Source organism: Poecilia latipinna, unplaced genomic scaffold (genome assembly GCF_001443285.1).
Source record: "Poecilia latipinna isolate Pla-1442-1.1 unplaced genomic scaffold, P_latipinna-1.0 Scaffold139, whole genome shotgun sequence".
Lineage (NCBI taxonomy): Eukaryota > Metazoa > Chordata > Actinopteri > Cyprinodontiformes > Poeciliidae > Poecilia > Poecilia latipinna.
Window position 1 is genome coordinate 204,820 of NW_015112755.1, and position 19,962 is coordinate 224,781.

The 19,962-nt window shown below is 40.1% G+C and overlaps 1 protein-coding gene across 1 annotated transcript in view; it reads right to left on the minus strand.

Annotated features, from left to right (window-relative positions):
* Window positions 1–19,962, minus strand: part of LOC106945315 (protein tyrosine phosphatase receptor type M) — a 216,781-nt gene that overhangs the window by 135,083 nt on the left and 61,736 nt on the right. Inside the window, exons 3-6 of the mRNA XM_015028913.1 lie at window positions 17,147–17,421; window positions 11,138–11,216; window positions 8,511–8,626; window positions 6,592–6,766 (exon numbers count right to left, since the gene is read on the minus strand). Of these exons, the coding sequence (XP_014884399.1) occupies window positions 6,592–6,766; window positions 8,511–8,626; window positions 11,138–11,216; window positions 17,147–17,421 (645 nt within the window). The remainder of the gene's footprint in view (window positions 1–6,591; window positions 6,767–8,510; window positions 8,627–11,137; window positions 11,217–17,146; window positions 17,422–19,962) is intronic.

Genomic DNA, 19,962 nt, shown 5'->3' on the forward strand with positions numbered 1-19,962 from the left:
TAACCACTTGTTTATGCCCCGTTTATAATTAATTAAACAGGAAGTGCTCTTATTGTGAAGAACCTTAAGTTTATTTCAAAGACTTTGCTAATTCCCATTAATCTCTGTGTTAAAATTGTCTTTTTCCTACATTATAGTGCTCTACAAACAGTCTGGAAGCTTTTCTTCTCTTTCTTGCCCATAGGATTAAAACCCTAATAGGAAACCATGTGCTAAATTTGCATTTAAGACTTATTATAGAGTTTGGTTTAGGAGACATATGTGTGTTGTTATGAAGCCACAGCTGAGATGGGCAACTATGTTATGAGCCATTCATAGTCCAGGCTGAGGACTTAATACATAAAACAGATTTCCACTTAATCATCAGTCTGTGGTTTATATTGTTTTCACATCTTATGCATGAGATAAAAATTGCTGATGAGCCTCCAGTCCTTGACCTCGACTCTCTGTCAAGTCTCGAAGCTTAGGGACGCAACGGTTTAAAATAAAAAGAACTTTATCTGTCGAATGTTTATGGATGGAAAAGGAAACACGTGGATATGTCTTTGCAGCATTTATTCTTTACATGCCAACTATAGGTCAGTGTCAGACTCAAGTGTTGAAACAATCCACAAACTTTGCTGTGCAAGCTCAAAATACGAAAGACCCTCAAACAAAGGTCTAGAAGTATGCAATTAAAAGAGAAGACTTCTCTGTGGTGGAATATGAGAAGCATTTCCACTATGTCTATTTTACTGTTGTCAAATGAAGGTAATGGTGAAAATAATGGCATACAGGAATCTGTTTACTGGCCCTCTTCACCTCCAGTGTGACTGTTTGGATTGTTGAAAGAAAAACATTCTTTTCGGGAACAGATTCATTGCTTTCTGTAAAAGTTGGAGCTTTCTGACAACCTTGAATGTGACCTTTTCTTTTTTATGTCACCAATATTTGTCTAATCTTGGATAAACCTTGTGCCATTTCTACTTTAATGAGGTTTCTTGAAATGTCAGGCTAATTATTTCTACCTTGGAATAGATATAAAGATTTTAGCATTTCAGTTTTTTCATACACTATAGCCAGGTAACAGGATGTAGCTCGAACATTTACAAGAATGTTAATAAAATCTCCTGAGGGACAATATTAATGCAATAATGGTTCAAGCTTCCTTCATTTTCAATAAAAAGGCATTCGTTGAAGCCCTAGCATCTAGCTCTGTCAAACACTAACAGTTGTGCATCTGGTTGGTAACAACAGAAAGCTCAAAAATAACAGAAACGCTGCATTAGCTGAGGTTTTTGTGTATAGGACGAGAAACCCATAATTTTAGGTCCTTCTTCAGCAGATGGTTGCCTCACATGACCTCTGAGTCGAGACTGGAAACTCCTGCTAATCCGAGCCTTTGGTGTTTCCTGCAATCATCACCTAAAGCGAACCAGCTAATCCCCATGGTCATCTTCTACAGTTACATGCAAGAGCACCGGCCTCCATGTTGGAGCCAGACAGGACAATACAGAGACCTGAGATCACTGGCTAGTTCTGATGGGCTTTCATGGTCTGGTACGTCTTAAAAGGGGTTTAACGAAGTTAGGCAAAAAAAACCCATTCAGATCAATTTAAGCGACAGAAAACAACGGGTCACACAGAGATCAAGTATAACTTAGAAATATTAGAGCATAATTCAGGGGAAAAATGAAGATGCATCAGGAAAACAACATATTCCTAGATGAAGTAAGCAAGTGCAATGACTCACTTGGCAGATTTTACTGGAACATTTGCCATCATGCTCCTGAAAGCAAAGCATCTTATGATGCAGGAGACCAAATGGCCAAAGTATTTTGCTGCTGACTCAGTCATGACTGGTTTATGCAGAAACTATTGAACTGATTTCTAAGAACTACTGCATCCAGTTCCTCAGAAATCCGCTTGCAGATAAAATTGTCTGACAGGCAAAAACAAAAAAAAACAAAAAATGCATCATCTGGGTGTGGAAATAAAATATGTTTTTAAACTTTTTGCAAAAAAAAAAAAAAAAAACACACTGTTTTTATTTGAATTCAGCGCTTTTAACAGGTTTGCAATTTGCCTTCAGCAGCAAAAAATAATAATGGGGCTTTCATGGTCAAAGCAAAGCTAAATAAAGCCCATATATAGGAGGTTTGTGCACATTAGTGAACAAACACCATGATGAAGATCAAGGATCACAGTTGATAAGCGAAATCAGATTCCAAGCTCAAAAATGAAAACAATATAACTCCCAAAAATGTGGACATTTTTATCCTTTTTTAATAAGAAAGTCACGCAACAGTTTCCATTTGTTTGATCAATACTTTAGAGATCCATTTCTACAAAAGCTAGATTATTTCGTTAATTTTGTTGAAGTCATATGGGCTTAGTATCTTATTGAGTAGATAAAAAACACAGCAAAACACTTCAGACTAGGACAAAAGTTCACATTTAAATAGGACAGTTACCCTAAAGACCCAGACAGAGATACACTGAACAGATATAAACCAAAGCACATCCATGGGTTAGAGTGACCTGGTCCAGTAGCAACCACAAGAAGATATTGATTCACAAAAGCCGCAGCTTCTCACTTGTGATGAAATAATTCCTGTAGGCGCACTAATCCTCTGTTCAGTCATAGCAGAAGCGCCTCAAATAACAGATTACAAGAGTGGAAAGCACTCGAGTTCTGGAAGACTTCATTAGCAACTCGCTTCCTAATGTTCAAGCTTCATGCAGCAGGGCCCCTGAAAGGTCTTCAGAGCCAGCCAGTCGCTCGCTGGAAGTGGTTGACGGTGCACAGGCGACAGCGGCGAACGTGCCCAACGGTCTGAGAGCAGCTGCTGTCATGATTCTGACCAGACGGGCGAACGGCCTGGCGACAGCTGCGTCTTGGCCTTCCACAGCATCTGCCGGCCAGAGCAGATTCTCGCGCCCCGACATCAACATGGACCCACAGCTACACCAGGAAAAAGCCCAGCGTCAACTTAAACTAACAATAACTGCCATTGTTTTATTACTACCTATATTTTTAATATTCACCAATTCAGTGTTTTACAAGAGTAACTAGAAAAAATATTACTTAATTACATTAACTTGAGTAACTTGTACTTTTCTGAATATTTTTGCTAAGCTGTGCTTTTTACTTTTACGTGAATTATTTTATTGTGAGGTATTTCTACTCTTACTTGAGTAAAACTTATGGATTCTCTACCCACAGTGAGTAACTTCTCTAAGTAAAAAACAAACATGTTTTAACCAAAAATTCACCAGACATAAAAACACAGATCAGATCAGAAGCTGATCTGGTAAAAATATATATTTTGCCTGTTTTATTTATTTATTTATTGTTACTTATATGAATTATTGCTATTTTCATCTTGGAAATACCAACATTTACACTTAATTTTATATTTTGGTCCATCTGATCTGAATTTTTAAATATGAACTGATTGATAATTTGATCAGTTGCTCAGTACTTGAGTAGACTTTTTACTATATACTATTTACTCTTGAGTAATTTCTTGGACAGTTACTTTTACTTGAGTATAATTTTTGGGTATTCTGCCCACCTCTGACCATAACACCCCGAGAGTTTATAGCTTAGTATACAGGATTGTGATGCATTATCCTAGCAAAATGTGCATTCACACCGGCCCTGTTTGGTCCACTTTAATCAAGCTCCAGTTCATTTGCCTTGAAAGTCCGGTTTATTTGGAAAGGTGCATCAAACTGATGCAAATAATAAAAAAAAAAAAACAAAAAAAAACAAACTCTGGTTCAGATGAAAATCTAGGTCTCAGTATGATTGATGTGAAATCTGGTGGTGGTAGAGATAATCCTACGAAACAGGATTTACAATATAGGTTCGCTGACAACAATCACTCCGGTTGGGTCTTGTGTAAAACCAATGATTAGGTGAAAAAGCATCCTCATGCCTACTGTAAAGTATGGAAGAGGATCTGTAATGCTGTGGGTTGCTTCTCCTCCAAAGGGCCTGAAAACCTACATCCCTCTTTGAAATACAACATTTACAGTTACACACAGTTACAGATTAATAAAATATTAGTTATCAATGGAGATTTTGACTGGCAAATGATCTAAAACATACGCTCGGCTATGCACAGGAAAGCATCACAAAACAAAATCTCATTCACTAAACGTAAATAAATTAAATTTGATCCTGGCCAAAGGTCAAACATCCCCATCTCTGCTCCAATCTTGCGAAATGTTCCAGGAGAAGACAGAATACTGTCTGCTTGATAAAAGGGAGTACTACAAAGTAATAACAGCAGTGGTGCCAACAGCTTTGATACACACAGAGAAAAAAAACAATTCGTTTTTCATGTGGGATTTATGGATTGTCTGTTATAAGCTGATTAATCAACTAATCATCTGAGAACTGCACATACTTCAAACACTTGAACGTGCAAACCCCCAACCTAAATTTGCTTTCTACTAACTGGAGAGGAATAACAAGAGTTGCCACTCGGCTCTGTTGTTAAATGAGTTAGGATGCACTGTTTATGAATCCGCCTATTTTTGCACGTTGCATGCACTGAGCCTCTCTTGTTAAGATGCAAGAGGTCCTCATTATGTTGCACACTTTCCTAATTGGGACGGTAAAGAATTGATCTGCCACCTGATATAAGAAGAGCTGGTCACAGGAAAATGAAGGGCTAGCCTAACTGAGCTGAGATTTTTTTCTTTTTTTTGGTGGCTATTCTCATTAGTGCCGACACATCTGCAACCTTCACATCCTTGAGCCGCAAAGCGTGGCCCAGAATACAACGCCTGAGCTCAGTAAGGGCTCCAGGTGATTCTAACCAGGGCCGAGAAAAAGAGCCAGCTCCAAGCCGGGGCAGTAATTATCCTCCTTTCAAAACCATGGGCCGCTCTGCAGGAGATCTCATCAAAAACGGAGGCGAACGGGCAAAAAGACGGGCCTGCACCGGGACCGGTCTGCACAGCGCTCTGGAAATGCATGCAGCACGCACGGGCGCATAAATCTGACAGAACGCTGGCATGAAACGCAGACGTGATTATCTGGGATAATCAAGCGTTCAACGTCGTTCTGTTGAAGGAAAAGGTGGCGTTTGGCGCCGAGGGGCGGGGATGTGCGACTGCAGCGGGGGTCATAATCCACAGAGGCGCTTCCACGGTCACCGAGTGTCTGACGCAGGGAAACACACATTTAAGAAGGATTTACAACTCACTGCTGCTTGTTTTATGACTTGTACAATAAGAGGAGATATCAGATTTTATGTCTGACACTTATGAGTGGGAAAATGTCTTTTATCCTCCTCGAATGAGTCAAAGTCACTGAGATGTGAAATTGGCACAGAATTTAAATTTAAATGGGGATGGATTACAAGAATTAACAAGGAGAGGGATTTTTTACATATTTCTGACTCGACAATTTTACAGCTAACAGGTTTGCCTTGTATGTAGCAAGTAATGGATTAAAAGCAGAGATCAGCAAAACCACTGCTGTCTGGTTGGGGGTGTGTAAGTGATTTAGCTGTTGTGTTTATGCACAAGTGTGATTCCGGGAGCCTCCGGTGTGTCAGTAAATTTTCTTTGAGTACGCCACTGAAACCCACTGATACACTCAGGCAAGGAGACTTTATCTTCTTTTTACGCTTTCCTGTGTCTGTGCTGGGCCATTCCCGCATGATTGACAGACCTCGATCCTGGACGGGCAGGATTAAACCTATCAATCACTTAAAGCTCAGAGACAAAAAAAAAAATTGAGGAATAAAAAAAAAAAATCCGGGCAGTAAATTCAATTGAGAGCACCAGGGAGAAAATTGAGGTGAAGAAATATAGAGGGCCATTACCGGGCTATAGGGCTGCAGGAAAAAGGGGCCTTGCAAGATTTAGCTTCGGACGACTCCATAAATTCATATCAAATGACTGCAGGAGTGAAATATCCGAGAGGTTACTGTAAACCCTGCTGCCTCCTGCCTTTCTGGTCTTTTTAGGTGGGATTGCGTTCAGTCAAGGACAGCCTTTACAGGAGCAGTATTAAAGTCATGCAGCAACAAATCAGCCTAAATAGCTTGTGTTTTCAGAGTGGCATTAGAGGACGTTTTTACTAAAAGACATGCCACATTTTCTATTTGTCTTTTGTTATCATCCATGAAGGTCATGGGGATGGGAAGCACTCCAGCCTGTGGACTTGGGACTTTTCATATCCAGAAACCTTTTGTATTCCTGCCCACTTCAGCCCAGCAGCATTTTACGAGTTATATGAAATGAACTCTTAGTTACCCAAAACGGAAGCAACTTTCTCAAAACAAGCTGGCCTCTCAGAGTCAGAAATGTACCGTCCTGTTCACATGATGGTCATCTGCAGCTACATTAGGCTTGGATATGAGAGAAAAGATCATGAAGGTTAAACATTTTGTTTCTTTTAATTAAACTAACCATATTAAGAGCATCAATGGGAAGCTTTAGTTCATGCCTCAGACTTATTACATTTTATCAAGAACATCTGAAAGTTAGATTTTGCTATCCAATGACGCCGTTTCGTATACGTCATTTTATAGAGACAGCTGCAACGATACTAAACAACAATAGCCAGTGTTTTGGACAAATACTCACGTTTTATGGTTAGTTCACCATAATTGGACACTCCAACACCTTTGTCTGAGTGGACAATGCAGCGGTAGCGGCCCGAGTCGCCCTTGGTCGTGTTCTCCACATCAAAAGTGCCAATGAAGCGACGGTTGTTCCAAGGTTTAGTGGCTTTCATTGGGGCCTCCCGTCCACCGATGCCCTGTTTGGAACACAGACAAACACACATTTGAGACTTGGGAATGGAAAGGGTTCAATAAGCAAATTGGCCTGACCTTGTGTGTGTGTGTGTGTGAGTGTGTGCGTGTGTTTTAGAAACTCCGGTTCGGCGTACTTGTTGTCGACTCTCGTCTGTTTGCATCCTGTCGTTCCCATCGCTGGCTGATTAGAGGAGCACATTTATCACACAGAAGTGCACACGCACGCGCACACACACACATGCACAAACAGTGGGTTCCTCCCCAGCTGTCACCCCTCACAGCAGGCAGATGGGGGACATTTGTTCATTAGAAATATTTCTTCATTACTGTCATCGGGGGACTTCACTTAATGTTTGTTTTCCAGCTCCTGTGCTAATGAGGATGTGTTTGTTAAAATGATGGAGTACCTGGCAGAGGACCTTTACTCGGCGTCACGCTCGCACCGATCACACGTGTGACAGTGTGTTTAGCAGCCCAGCCAGCTCGGGTTATGTTTGCCAGATGCACTACCTTCGCTGCTCAGAACAAGGTCAACGCAAGAGTGCTGCACAGCTCCGTGCCAGATATAGCATGCCGTATCCACATGGAGTCGACATCTATGTAGGTTAAGACTGTACTGCGGTGATCTGAAACAACTGTAATCCCCTGCCTTGCAGCTGCAGCACCTCAACACACATGGGGGCAAAAGGAAGCAGCAAAAGCTTTAGCTTGGAATGATTCTGCAGTAAGTAAGAAAAGCAACTTGTGTTATCTGAAAGTTCATCACAGAAGCAGCTGTGAGGCTTGGAAATCAACGTCTGGACCCAGGTCAGGCCAAAACCAAAACAAAATTTTGCACTTCCCACCAACAAACAAACAGAGGCCCCGGCTGCATCACTCAGGACAAATTTTCTTCCAGACACACTGAGAAATCTGCTGTTGACCAGAATCAGGCAATTTCAGCTTCACTGGCCAGTCAGTGACTCAAAGATCCAACCCTTTTCTGATCAGTTAACACACCATACATCAGTGCTCAGATGTTACACTAACAGTAACAATTTTCACTCTGGAAGTGGTTACCTTGGACAGACGACTGAAAGTGGTTTTCAGTGTTAATGAAGTGAACTCAGGGAAAGCAAATAAATGTAAAAAGCTAAATATACATATATATTTATTCTACAATTTGTTGGGACATGTTTGTGGTTTATTCTAGCCGCGATAAAAGCAGGAAACAATAAGGGTGGAAAAAAAAATGCAGGTAATTTATCACGCAATTTAGCTTTCACCCTCCTTGATCTGGAAATGTTGGGTTACTGGAGATCTCAGAGCTAAACTACAGTTCTGTAGGAAATACAAAGATACCAAGCAGCTTGCTCTAATTATTTTGATGAGAATATGAAGACAGATCATCACATCAACTCAATAATTCCTATTTTAAAAGTAATTGCACAACCGCATATGACTGCAGTGGTTTTCTCAGGACACCACCTCTGATTATTAGATAAATATTTAATGGCCATTCAAGGGAGGAAGGAAAATAATATTTTGAATGCTGTTCACATATCGTCTTATAAAGACAATAGAAGTGGTCAAGACAGGCTTAGACATAACAAAGCTTTACAATAGCAACTCAAAAGTATAACTCGTCCTGGATTACAAGACTGCAGATTTAAATGTGTAGGTTAAACAGCTTGAAATCTAAGTAGTTTAGTTGTAGCGGTGAGTGTAAGGTGTCATCCTCAGCTGGAGAGAAAGGTGATCTCTTACCTGAAGCCATAAGCGAAAGTTGTCTCTCTTGCGTCCATTCACGGTGCAGTGGAAAGATGCAGTCTGTCCAGCGTTGACTTCCACTCCCTTTATAGTCAGAAAGTGTGGAGTGTTCACTAAAAAAAAACAGAGAAACACTTCCGTATCATAAGACTTCACAATGAGGGAAGTTTATCTTGTAAAGAAAAGATGTGACATTTTATGAGACTTGAGTGCCATAAGTGCAGGTTAAGAGGCCATTTATTGCCAATTAATCATCTTGGTCTCATTCATGCAGCAGAAATCTGCAGGTAGGATTCATATGAAAAACTGGAGATCTGAGTAAATAACTCTCAAGGGCCTTGAAATGTTGAAGGCCGGCGGCGCTTTGTGAGACACATTCCACCAAAATTCTTTAAAAATGAATAACCAGAGCCTCATCTTGAATCAATGAAAAACTCAAGTTCCTGATGTCTCTCCTTTGCATTCTTCCTGCGATCTAGGGCATTTCTCAATAAGCACCATTCTCTCCAATTTGAGCTCATTATCAGTGTGTTCGCAGACCGAGAAGGACCACAGAAAGTAACTTATTTAGAACATTTTTTAATAAGTACTGCTGTTCGCATAGAAAAATAGGGCAATTCAGTGGAACGACCTTGATTCGAAACATAACCAAATCTCTAAAGACTTGGCAAAAGCTAATTCTAATTCTATCACTTTCATCATCAACACTCACTTCTTGTTAATATTTTATGACCTTTCTGTTAAACCACCCTTACTTTAAAACTATGTTCTGCCAATTCGTCTGGTTCCAGATCTATTTTTCCATCCCTTCTTTAATGATGGGAGGTTGGGGAGACCACCCAGCGGCACAATAACACCTCTGAGCTGGCGGGTCGTATAAATAGAAAACGAATTGACCAGGCTTTACCGAGAAGTCGCTCTCATCACTTTGCTTATCACTCAAAGGAGCCCCACTGCCACTGAGTAGATTATTGATCCTCTCGCACTTACACATTTAAACACCGACCACGTCGCAAGGACTCATTGATTTGCTCAAATACATTCATATGCTGCACGTTTAGCCGTATAAATCCATCTTATTGACATAACATTTGTAGGAATTCAGCTGCTTTCAGACGGTGAGCAGGTCATTAGTGACCGACAACCGGAGCCTGATGCTTCGGCTACGATGGGCGGAGCGAAGCATGAATCAGTTGATGAGAAGCAATGTGGTATCGATTCAGACGTTGTGTTTTAACTTGAGCGGTTTGGAGTGGCGGGGACAAACAGGAGTTTCTGCACACAGAAGATCAAACATGAAGAAACTCCCAAAAGGCTGAAGAGGGAAAACTGTATTAAATGTGCTACTGAGTGCATGCTTTACATAACAGAACTTTCAATAAATCTGTATTTAATTGTTCACCAAAAACAGAAGTGAAAGTAAATTTTGAGTCTTTTTCTCAGTAAACATTTTTCCCCTCAAAAATAGAAAGGTATCTTTCTATTCTCTAGGTAAAGGTATTAGTTGTTTTTTTTTTTTGTATAAAGTGGAATGACAATAAATTGTAGAGTAAAATATTTGTTGAAGCCTTGTTGATAATACCGACTTTGTGTCATGAGACAGAAAGTCGTTATAAATGTCTCAACTAGTTGCACGCTTTGTTTGGGTGGGATTTCTCATTTTTTCACACCGTCTTCAAATCACACGCAGCATTTCGTTCTGGTTGTTTAATGATTCTGATGTTTTTCTCTGGGTCCTCCGTCAGAAATATTGCGAAATTCACAGGCGTATATGTGGAGCGATACTTACTTCAAGATTAGGAGTTTGCTGTTTGTGACTGCACTTCGATTATGACGCGAGACTGAAGTCAAATTCCTTTTTTGTGCCCACAAAGTGGAAGAATAAAGTTAACTGTTTTGTAGCAATAAGTCTGTGAAGGTCTTGAGAGAGGTTTTTGCTTGAAACCATCGTGATGTGGTTCTTGTAAAATATCTTTGTTATAAGAAACCTTTCAAAATGCCTTAAGTCAGGACTATTAACTGGTTTTGATAAGGAGAATGATTTATTTCAGGAAAATTGGAGATTATAGCTGCTTTCTTTCCCTTTCTGCATCTCTCTCTCTTCATGCATTCAATACATACTTATTGTGTTCTTCCACCTACTACAGATAGATATTTTGAATGCGAGGATTACTTGGGTTGTTACCAACATCTGCTGCACATTTAAAATCAATTAGTGAATAAAACATTGACGTGTTCAACATTTGTTTTCCCTGCTGTATGTTGAAGGCAGGAAGAGACATAAAAAGACATAAAAAGCTGCAAGATGGTTTCTGGGGTTTGTCTTTCAGGTCTTTTTTTGTGCTGTTGTGCCATTTCTCAAGTGATAGATTTCAGACAGCCTCTCCAACATTATATCCCATATGTGCTTGTCAACTATGTCAACTATATCCTCGTAAATCTTCATTGAGCAGAGAGCAATGGGGTTCATAGCGGGCTTGGCTGTAACATATCCTTTGAGGCCCTTCTGTCTAAGTGGGAAGGCCTTGAGCAGAACCGCGACACAGGTATTCGGAAGGGTGTCACGAAAAGGACAATGACAGTTTTGATGATATTCTTTTATGGTGAAGGGAAAATAGACTTACTGCACTGGTGGCCCTGGACCACAACGTCTTTGATGGCCAGCAAGCCGCGCTGGCCCGAGGTTATGGCTTCAAACACAATCTGAGGAGGAGAAAGGAGACTCATAACACCACTGATGAATTACACCCTCCTTCAAGAGACACCTGAGTGCGGGCTGGGCGCGGGCAAAAGGAAAAGTCCAGCTCTCGCTTAACTCACTCTGTCCTCTTTCTCAGGGGGGTGCAGCTGGTGCCACAGCTGCAGGCCATCAACAATATTTCCTCAATATGTCACAGCTGACAAGTGTTATGACATGCAAGTGTTAAATTAAGTTTAAGCCCTGAGACGATTAGCACGCAGTCGGTGACAAACACAAAGCGTGGGAGTTGAAAGGCAAAGATAAAAGGTCGGGTTAGGACCTTCTCAGCTAATCACTTGATTTCTCTTCCCTCTAGGTTTCCTTTAAACAATTAAACACAGATGCATTTAAAATTTTGAAACACAATCACAGTTTAAAAATTTTAATTATCACTGTTGGTACACTGAGAGCTCTTATTGCTGTAAATCCTAATTAGAAAAACACATTATATTTTACAGAAGCTGCTCAGTTTTGGATAAAGTAAAGCCTGGAGCCAACAGAGTACAACGACGATCATCCTTACTTTATATAACCGCAAATAAAAAAGATGTCTTAAAATGAATTCACAGCACAAAAGGAAGTGAATGTGTGTGGAGCAGAATTAAAAGAACACAATATTTAAATAAAAATTTGCATTTAGCTCCCGCAAGTCAACATACGCCAGAGGCCCCTTTTACTGTAATTCAAATCTAAAATATTTTGCAGCATCAATCAGGGTTTCGTCATCTTTTCCCTGCATTTAGTTCACCAAGCATCCAATCAACTGAGACCAGGTTTGTTGTCTCTGCTGAAGAAAAACTTCTCAAAACTCTTTTGCTGCAATTGTTTCACCATGAGGTTTTATTAAGGATTTTATGCAGTGTTGGTTTTCACCTTTGATGCGAGTAAAAAAAAAAAAGTTATATTTTGGGTTGGCATGAACCAGAGCACCTTCTTCTACGTCAGTGGTGTCCAAAGTCGATCCTTAATGGTCGGTGTCATTCGTGTTTAAAATGTTCCCAACATCCAACATAGCTGTATTAATTGAATAGTTCATCTGTAGAGCTAGGTTAGATATGGACGAGGTTCGTTTAGCCATTTGAATCAGCTGCGTTGGAGCAAAGACACACACAGGACCTGCAGCTCCTGCTTTTCCATTTTCCATCATGGGTGTCAATCTCAGGTCCCAGAGGGCCGATCACATGCCAGTTTGGGTGCGTTTTTCCTCCAACACAACTAATTCAAAAAGTTCAACTATCGTCTCAGCATGTCAAACTTCTGAAGAAGCCTTCCTATGAACCGTTGTTTGGTTTTGTCGCATGAAGGCCAATTGGCCCCTTGAGGACAGACTTTGGACACCACTAACAAACTCAAATCAGGACTATCTGTGGCCTCATTTAATTTGTGAAAAACTAAAGTCACGCTCTCACAGCTCACCTGTGTCTCCAGAGCTACCATGAGTGGACTTGACTGGTTCTTTGATTAATCAGTTTAGGTAGATGTTCATGTTTTGGTTGGAATGCAGTGGAGCCATTCTCCCTCCAGTTTTAGACGGTGGACTGAACAAATGTTCTTGGAAATGCTTAAAGAAATTCTGCTCCTTTCTTTCTGACTTGTCTTATTGTGTTCTTTGGTCCTCCGGATGCTGTTTGTTCACTCAGGTCTTCTGACAAACCTCTGAAGCAACTGGATGCTGTGTATTTTATTTAGAGCTATTAAAGTAAATGGAGGTAAGTGCCAACAAAGCCCACGCTTCAGAGAATTCCTTATAAGCAGTTTTTAAAACTGCATATAAACCGAGTTTGTTTCAACTTTAATCATTAAAGCATCAGTGTCCAGCAGAAAAAGAATTTAAATCAACAAAATAGGAATAAAATTTGAATTGAAAATGGGAAGATTTATGATACCGCAACTTTGTTAAAAAGAACAAACTCTTTAAAAGTCCCTCACCTTGTGTGACAAAATCTCCTGCTGCATTTAACAGTTGCTCTAATGTGGTTTCTTAAAAGCAGGGTCTTCTGATAGAACTTCTAAAATAAAGTACAACTGTGCAGCACATGACGAAACTTCGACCCTATTTTAAGGGCCGAGCTCCCCTCCAAAACAAATGGCCCTAAGCCCTGAGAGGAGGGTGTGTCGCAGCAGAATTTCAAAGCTATGTGCTTGTTGGTCTGGAGTGTGATAAAAAGGGAAACAGCATGCCAGCCCCTTCCCAAACCCAGGGCGTGGTGCACACAGCAATTACACCACACGCGCTCCAGCCACACATGTTTTGGCTGCTGTGACTCCTGAAATATCAACCTGGAAAGTCTGTTGGCTTGTTATATTATTAGACGTGTCCTACGTAAGGCGTCGCACACAAACACGTCCTGCCGGCTGCACAGTGACACATTTCCGAGATTCCTTCTGTAGCTCAGGAATATGGAGGCTGAGATACTTAACCCTGTCATCTGGGAGGCAGGATGCCTTCAGATAAGACCGTCTAATTATAAATTTCTTTTCTCGTCTCTTGAAATATGAAAGCAAAGTCTTGGGTGCCAATTATGGCCTCATTAAGGGCTAATTTAAAGGAAATTAAAAGGCCAACCACTCTATATATTGCCACCAGACAAATGAACTGGCCCCCATGCTCTAATTGAAATCCTTTGTTTGTGCAACAGACATCAGTCAGCCTCCCTAATAGCTGTGATATAATTGATTCCAACATCAATGATGGCTCGGCACATAATTGGGCCTGACCCGCACTGAAAATATTCACATGGGACAAAGCTGTTGATGTCACAGGAAAGTTCACCGTTCTCATTTGTCAGGGAGACGGACAGCGGGACCAGCGTTTAGTGTCTACATCACTGCACTGGAGATCCCTCTGGGACTTAGTTAAATACTTTACAGCAGGTTTGATTAGCCCTGCTGCATATTCTGCTGCATGGAAATTAATACAGATGAGTGCATTTAGATTGAATGCCTTTTTGGGCTATGCGTGAACAAAATGCAAAGTTCCACTTCGCTTTCAGAGAAATTTCGAAAGTTTTTTTTTTTTTAAGTTAATCAGTTCTGGAACAATCAGATGCATGACAATCTCAGGTTGAAGTTCGATGGATAGCTAGGCCGATGAGTAATTGTCAAAAGCCACAAAAGGCTGCAACGATGCCTGAATGCGTTAGCAGTAATTAAAAAATAATTTCCATGTATCAGGTGGCTTTCCTCTGACAATTTCCTAGGTTGCTATGCAATTAAAGATACCTATAATTAGTGGCATGTTGTTAATTAGTGACAATTTCAGGCATTGGTGTCCTTCTTCACAGATTGTTGCTAAGATCATTAGCATCCTCACATTTACCCACAATGTCAATTAAGCTCTGGAACAATTACAAATGAAAGCAGGTCCTTTAGGCTTGAGGTTTGAAAGGCAGCAGAGGCTGTAAATGTTTCCAATACCCAGCAATGCACAGTTGGTATGTTGGGTATAATGTATGTAGACCATTTGTTTTGGGATGTGTTCATTCTTATGCTGCCTTGAAAAAATAATCACTCCCTTTTCACATGCCATCTTACGATCCTTTAATGTAATTACTGATACATGTAATAGGCAAGGATGAAACTGAAGTGGAATGATGATGATAGAAGGTCTTGAGATTTTATTTTTTACAAATACCAATCGGTTAAGAATGACATGCATTTTAATTAAATCCATTTCCTCTAATAGCCCTGAAATAAAATCCAGTGCAACCAACTGTATTCAGAATTTCACTTAGTTAGGAACCAGAGTTCATCTGTGAGCAATTTAATCTCAATGTTCTTTGAAGTGGTTTGTTAGAGAACATTATTGAACAAACAGCATTGAGAAGACCAAGAAATACACCAATAAGGTCAGGGGAAAATGGTCCACAGAAGTTTAAAACAGCAATAGATTTTCAAAAAGAACATATTCTGAATAGTGCGGTGTTCTTATGAACCTACATGACCTTCTATTGAAACCAGCAGGATGGGCCAGGAGAGCATTACACTAAAAAGTAGATCTTTGCTACTCCACTGAAAAGAGGAGCAGCAAAGATCTGCAGCTCAAGTGAAACATGCAGAAACTATTCACCGATCCCACGTCTTCTAGAAATATGTGGAAAAAGAAACTGTGGTCATTTGACACCAAATATTAACTTTTAAGCTTACAAGCAAATGCTTAATTTCACTGGAAACTTACACTACATGTAATCTTGAAGCACAGTAATGACCGTCACCCTTGCTCTCTGCTGCCCTACAGCTAGATCCCTGCCATGAATGCTTAAGCTAGTTAGCAAGGGAGCTGATGACAGCAGACAAACAGCTTTTCTGTGCTGGGTTTCTACTCCATTAGCACATTTAGCAACGCCTACACGAGAGTGACTGACAGCACAAAGACCATCCCCCTGGCTCTGATTGGTTGTTTTTGACCAGGAGTGGTGTATTTCTGCAGATGGCAGCAGGACGACTGGGAGGAGGTGGACGAGCTCCATCTTTCCACAGATCTGTCTCCATATGGTGACAGTTTTAACCAAGAAACATGTTGATAAAGTTGATATATTTTATAAGCTTTATTTCTATTTGTATTATTAATATTTAACACCAACAAATAGGCAAGTTACCCTAGGCCATCAATAAAGTATATTCTACTCTAAACTTGTCAAGCTAATCAGAGGTGTTTGTTCAGATGAAATTTAAGGATAAACACCCTTTATATTTAGCCACTGATGTCTATGTGAATGTAAGACAAACAAAGCTTGTATACATCACTTGTCTTGAGCCAGCCTGACAATATCTGACCAGAATGGCTTTACATATTAACACACAAGGTAGCATCCTGTTAGCAATTTGCACTGACTGCTGCTGCTACCTACCACTTTTTTTTTCTTATTTTGCCTGTGTGGTTCTTATTAAACCTTCCACACTGCATCCAGCAGCGAGAATCTCAGCGGTATCCCTTGTTAACTAAGTTATCAGAGCGGCTATGATGAGCAGGCAGCAGGACTCGCATCGCCTCCAATGTGGTCCAGGGCCTGCCAGGCCTTAATGAAATAATACACTGAAGGACCTGCTCCCTTTGGGAGGTTAAGGGGTCTCTCTGCATCAATTAACATTTGGTGGACTCGTGGAACAAGCCCGACGAAGACTAATAGCCAGGCAAGTGTGAAATCACCTTGCCCCTGCCAGCAGTCATGTGCATTGGTAAGTGAAAATGAGTTTTCAAAATTGGAAAAAAAAAAAAAGGGAACTGACTTGGATTGAAGGGAAAGAGAACAGATTGCCATGGATACAGAGGCAGCTGCAGAAATCAATAATCCAAGGTGCTTTGAATGGGCTTTTGTGCAATTGTTTAGACCTTCTCAAATAATAATTCTGTCTTGTTCCACATTGTGAAAGGCTTTAAATGACTTCAGATAAACTATATAGGATTTTACTGCTTCTATAGAGATGCTACACATGTGAATATAATTGTTGGTGCCTCTCTGTTAATGACTGAAAAGCCCTCAATGGTGGCTGAAAAAACTTGAAACTGCATCAAATTAAACATGACAATCAAACGTTGCTTTTGAATTAGGAGTCAACCGAATAATTTTTTTTAAAATAAATTAATGAAACTGGCATGTTTCAGCTAGCTTGAAGACATCTGTAATGCTAATGAATTACGCTAACATGTTCCTACAGTAAACATACTTTCAATCTTTTCTCGAGGTACCATCATTTTCTTACAGGCCTGTTCCAGTTGTTTTTGCTTTTTAAATCGATTCTGTTGAACCACAGTTCAAAAGCAACGTCTGATTTCCATTAGTCAATTTTCAGTCATTTTTCTTATTTTTTTTAATTACTTTTGTGGATTCTTTTTGGTTATTAACAGAGGGGCACAAACAGTTATACCAAAGAAAGCTTAATGTGCGCCCACCTGGTAGAAGTTGGGCCAGTAGGTGCTGATGGCCAGCTCCACCTGCCCCCAGGAGCGAGACGCTGGTCCTGACACGTTCCAAACAGGCATCCCCATCGGACTGTTGTTTTCTTTGATATAGACATTTAGGTGGCCTGGGTGGCTGTTGTCTCTTCCTCCTATGTAGTAATGGAAAATAACGCAGTGTGTGTCGTTCTCCTTCAGTTGGGGTGTCAGCAGCAAAGCCTTCTGTCCTGCGAAGCGTCCTGACGTGTTCACCATCATAAAAGTGGACGCTGTTGCAGAAAAAAAGGAATGTTGGCTCATATTGTTTCAACAGATTTCAGTAAACTGGTAAAAAAAAAATAGTCATGTGTATTTAAAATAAAAGAGACTTTCAATGCAATCATAAACACAACAGTCAACCTGGATCAGCATTTGCAAATTGAGAATTACAAAGGACCACTTTAAAATAAATGTTTGATAGGTTGATATATTTGAAGGGTAATGCATTTGAACTTGAGAATGTTACATTTGGTAAGTTGGATGTTTATGTCATAGTATATGTTTTACCAACCAAGACACTATTCTGTTAACGGAGAGCAATAGGAAGATCATGGTGCTGAAGTGAAAACAGAAAGAAACGGGCCATAAATATGTTAAAGTTGGAGAACCTACAATCTCAAAAGTGTCAAACAGAAATAAATCACATTTGGCCTTTTCTGCTGGTTTTCAGCGGTAAGGTGATACCATAAAGAGTTCATTACATAGTTCCTAAGACCACACCATCTGGAAATCTCTCTTAATTATTATGAGTTTGTTTTCTTAATAAAATAGCTCTTTCTAATTGGAATATGTGCTGCCCCTTTTGGCCTACTCCTGAAACCACACCATCTGGAAATCTCTCTTGACAATGATTTTATTTTCTAAACAAAAAGGATCTTTCTCATGGGAAGATGTTGATTCCACTCCAGGCCACATTTTCCGACTGAAAAAGGGTGGAGTGAGAACTGTTGCTACTAAGATCTACACAGGAAGCAAGGTCATGGTCTGTGGGTGCAAACACAAAGAAGGAGGTTGGATTTCTCCTCACCCACTAAATAAAACCAAAAAACAAGGTTCATGATACAATGTTTACAAAACGGGCTGCAGATGGTAGCACTGTTGCCCTGCAGCAAGAAGGTCCTGGGTTTGAAACATGACTCGGGTCTTTCTGCATGGAGTTTGCATGTTCTCCCTGTGCGTGCATGGATTCTCTCAGGGTACTCTGGCTTCTTCCCAAAGTCCAAAAACATGACTGTCAGGTTGACTGATGTCTCTAAATTCTCATGATTGTTTGTCCTGTCTGTCTCTGTGTTGCCCTGTGATGGACCGGCGACCTGTCCAGGGTTTACCCTGCCTCTTGCCCAACATCCCTGGATTGCCTTTGCCTTTAAGGATTGCCTTTGCCTTTAAAGGATTGCCTTTAAGGCAATCCAGGAGATTGCCTTAAAGACCGTTCTCATTGTCTGGAAGGATAAGAGTGTAAAGATAATGGACGGATGTTTATGAAACACCTGGATTGGTATTTTACTTAGTAAGTACCTGTAATTTGCTTTCTTTTATCAGTAATTAGCTCCAGCGTTGCTTTTCTTTCTCTGTCTGAGCCCATTCAAATAATAGAGCATTTGAATGGGCTTTTGTGCATTTGTTTAGACCTTCTCAAATAATAATTCTGTCTTGTTCCACATTGTGAAGAATTTTAATGACTTCAGATAAGCCACAGCTCTGGAAAAGAAAATCACAAAACCACTGCAATGAAGCCTATCGGAAACCTCATGGTTCTTCCATCAAATATTGATCTCTGAACTCTTCCTGAGTTAAAACATTATTATTGCTGTTTCTACATGGATACAAACTTGTTTCCTTTGCAATATTTGAGATCTGAAAGCACTGCATCTTTTTCATTATTTTGACCATTTCTCATTATCCACTAAACTTTTGCTTTGCATTTCGGAGACATGTTGTCAGTAGTTCATAGAATAAAAGAACAATGTTCATTTTACTCAGACATGTACCTGTATAAAGTAAAATTAGAGAAACTAATAATATTAAGTGGTCTCTTAATTTTTTCTAGAGCTGTATATGGGACTTCTACTGCTTCTATAGAGAAGCTACATGTGAACAAAATTATTAGACTGATCATGTGGAAAAAAGTGAGACTTACACAGTCACTGCCTATCTCTCAATTAAAGACCGTTCTCATTGCTGGGAGAAATGCAAAGGTCGTCTACCCTAAATGCTGTCAGAATTCACTGTGGTGAATTACACACAAAATAGGTTGGCCATAATAGTAGAGCTTTTAAATCCCTCCGTAGGATGCCGGTTTGTTAAGTTCACGCTACTGCAGTCAGAGAACAGTTGTATTGCCTTCTTCCTCCACCTCATAGGATAAATCACCATAGAAAGAGTCAATTTTACTTTAACATTGTATTGTGCAGTGGTCCAGGAGATTGCCTTTCCAGAAAAAACACCACCACTCTTTGGCAACACTTGATTTCTGTGGGCTCAATTTTTTTTTTGTGCATGCGTTTTTAAAATTTACTTAATGGCTTTTAAATTTGGGCATGGAAAAGATGATTACAAAGAGCTACTCGCCCAAACACAACGGAAAGGGGAGAGCAGCAAAAACAAACATAAATGCCCCTTAGTTGCAACTGATGGTTATTGCAATATTCAACAAAGATATATTATGAAAACGTGTTTTCTCACCATAATGCAGCTCTGAAATTAACCAAATAAAAGGTGAAAAAAATCCCATACAGAATGCTGAGAGTAACAAATGGCTGCTTGAGGAG